The following is a 2971-nucleotide window of genomic DNA, read 5'->3' on the forward strand; positions in this document are numbered from 1 at the left end:
CGAAAGGCTGGGCCCCGCTGGGATAGATACGAAATGGATAGTTTGATGGCAGCTGCCCAATGCGAAGCAGGCAGCCCGCCCGCCACACGCCGCCCCTCAGAGCGGGGCCGCGCGCCGCGAGGGGAGGGCAGCGCCTGGGGGGGTCGGGGCCGGCAGCGGCCGCACCTCCGTTCCGCGGGGCGGCGCCGGGCCGGGCCCATAAGAGGCGCGGGGCGGCGGCGGGCGCAGGCGGCGGGATGCAGGCGGGTCCTGGGGCGCAGGCGGCGCGGCCCTTCAAGCTGCGCAAGAGTCTGGGTAGGCAAGGAGCGGCGCGGCGCGGCGGAGCAGGGGAGGAGGGCGTCGCGCGCGTAACGCTTGTGCTCTCTCCCGCGCAGCCACACGGAGGGAGGAGGTGGCCGGCATCCGGGCCAAGTTCCCCACTAAGATCCCGGTAATTCGCTGCTCTGCGAGCGGGGGCTCCCGGCCTCTGCCTTGAACGATTTGGAAGGGGGAACCGAGCGTCCCTGAGGCTTCTAAGCGACTCTAATTAAAACAGGTAATCGTTGAAAGATACCAGAAGGAGAAATACCTTCCCCTGTTGGACAAGACCAAGTTTCTCGTCCCCGAGGAGCTGACCATGACGCAGTTCATCACCATCATCAGGTAGGGGCTGTCCCTTTTGCCGCTCTCTGGTGGGTAAGGGCGGTGCGAGGCTCCTGCTCTGCTCCCCCTCTGCCTGCTGAAGGTGCCTCGGCTATACTTTGTTCTAGCTGCTGCTGCCCTGTCCTGCTGCACCTTGCTGTGTTCCTGCTTGCTCTTGGGAACGGGCAGCTCCAAGCTCAGGCTCAGTAGCAGCTATGGTCCTGCAGTTTTAGCCTTTCCCTGGAGCAATCCTCCTGTTTCCAAGTACAGTTAACTTGCTGATGGAGATGTTAAAGTACGCAATGACTTCATGCACAAACTATGTACAAGAAATGCTGTGGCTGTTCTGATTAATGTATTTTATAGGATGGTGTTGAAACCTTCTTAAATTTGCTAATGCTTGGTCCTTTATTTCCTTTTTCCCTCTTCAACTAGAAGCAGGATGGCTCTGACTGCTACACAAGCTTTCTACCTGCTGGTGAACAACAAAAGCCTAGCCAGTATGTCTTTGACCATGGCAGAGGTGTACAGGGACTACAAAGATGAAGATGGCTTTGTGTACATGACATATGCTTCCCAGGAGATGTTTGGATGCTGCTCTCTCACTCTAGGAGAAACTATGGAATGCCACCATAAAACCTAATGCTGGGGTCCGTGTGCTATGAATCATGCCTGTGACATGAAACTTGGAGATGCTCCTTCCAATATGAGCTCTTGAGCTCTGTACTGGGGAGTTATGACCCACAAGCTGGCAGGACCAGCTCAAGGCAGAGATGGTGGTACACTTTTCCATGGATAATAATTTAGATGTATATTTTTATACTTGGAAGACACTATGGGGTTTTTTGGAACTGCACCTCCACTTCCTTTTGCAATACCAGTCTTGTGATGTAACTGCTTTTTAAGGTGTTGCTTAAGAATAAAATAAAGAAGCTTTTAAGTACTAGGTTGAATGTCAGTTTTAATTTGGGGGAAGACTTTTGGAAAAGGTCCTAGAATAATTCTGAGAATCTGGGCTCAAGGCCTCTGAAGTGAAGTGTTGCTTGCACATCCACTCATTCAGTTTCATGTTGGGATAACAAAACTTAAGTCTGCTCACACAGGAGCAGACCCATATCTACAAACAGTTTACTAAGTGAAGTATTTGAAAGGCAGGACTGCATCAGTGCTAGAATGGGGTCAGTGTTCAGGAATCTGCTCTTGACTGAATTCTGCTAGTCTGGTCTCTGTAGGCAAGATGCTCGTATCCTTACCTACAGGCACCTGCACAGCTCTTCTGCTTAAGTGAGCCTTGCCTCAAGTGGGGTGTTTGTGCTGTACCTTAACACAGAGCTATGTCAGCATCTCTGTACAGTGTCAAAACTGTTGTGCAGTGACATGCTGATTCATTCAAGATACAAACTTCCTGAAAATGAGTTAGAGAAACTCTTGATGGGAGGCTCAATATAGAGTACAGATCAAGCTGGCTTTTTCATATGTTGAGGAATGTATCAGAAAGTTTTAAATGTTCTGATTATGCGTAATCAAAATACCAAGCTATCTAAGAATCTATTGCAGTGTGCAGTTAACTTCAGGAGCCTCAGCTTAGGATGGTCAAATTGTTATTTCGTACACAAAAACTATTGCATTATAATAGTTCTATTCAGTACTTGCAGGATAATTAATGTAGAAGTTGCTGGACCAAAGGAAGAGGTGTTGACAGTTTTTTTAACTATGCATGTGCACACAAATCCCTTCCTCGTGCATAGGGCTTTTTGTAGTGGTTCTCCAACTCGCTAGAAGTGGGCAGGCAATGTCAAGGGGATAGGTTATGAGAACACACAGGCTTTGGGATCCCAGAACCTGTTACTTGGGTAGAGTTCCATTAAACTCATAATGGAAACAGTTTCCATTTCAGAAACTGAATGCAAATAGTCATTTGTTAGGAGCCCTCAGGGAGGCACGGACACCTGTTTGGCAGAAGTGCGATGTTGAACAGCTGTGGGAACCTTGCGGTGGGGAAGCAAGGGGAAGTCTTACCCTGTTCAGACTCTCTTGCCAGCCTAAGAGCTTAGCTAATATTTTGCTTCATTGGTTCCTCTGTGTTTGTCTTCCTGTCTTGTGTGATACTTGGTACGTGAAGAGAGAGGCACTACAGATGCTTGGCTGAGGCAAATTCATATGACAGCTGACTTCAGTTTGGAACGTAGCGGCTAAGGATTAGGTGTTGGTCCTTCCAGCTTTCATTGACATTCGACTGCATGCTGGCTAATGGGCCGATTCAGAGATCTAGCAAAAAAAAAAAGTGATGAGGGAAGAAGGTCAGTTGCAGGTGAAGAGCATCATTGTGAACCTGTTTAAACTGGCCTGA

At 49.3% G+C, this 2971-nt stretch overlaps 1 protein-coding gene across 1 annotated transcript; it reads left to right on the forward strand.

Moving 5' to 3' along the window:
• The first annotated feature begins 236 nt into the window (after positions 1–236).
• On the forward strand, positions 237–1621 carry MAP1LC3C (microtubule associated protein 1 light chain 3 gamma). Its single transcript, XM_065736358.1, has 4 exons — positions 237–294; positions 375–430; positions 536–642; positions 1057–1621. Exons 1-4 carry the CDS (start codon positions 237–239, stop codon positions 1262–1264), a joined length of 429 nt encoding a protein of 142 aa, XP_065592430.1. The 3' UTR covers positions 1265–1621.
• Positions 1622–2971: the final 1350 nt, after the last annotated feature.

This window comes from Cyrtonyx montezumae, unplaced genomic scaffold (genome assembly GCF_038088225.1).
Source record: "Cyrtonyx montezumae isolate F1298 unplaced genomic scaffold, pur_monq_1.0 scaffold_0, whole genome shotgun sequence".
NCBI lineage: Eukaryota > Metazoa > Chordata > Aves > Galliformes > Odontophoridae > Cyrtonyx > Cyrtonyx montezumae.

Coding starts and splice junctions, on each gene's coding strand:
- MAP1LC3C (XM_065736358.1), top strand. CDS start 237: ATGCAGGCGGGTCCTGGGGCGCAGGCGGCGCGGCCCTTCAAGCTGCGC. Junction 431..535: donor AGTTCCCCACTAAGATCCCG/GTAATTCGCTGC, acceptor TAATTAAAACAG/GTAATCGTTGAAAGATACCA. Junction 643..1,056: donor CAGTTCATCACCATCATCAG/GTAGGGGCTGTC, acceptor CTCTTCAACTAG/AAGCAGGATGGCTCTGACTG.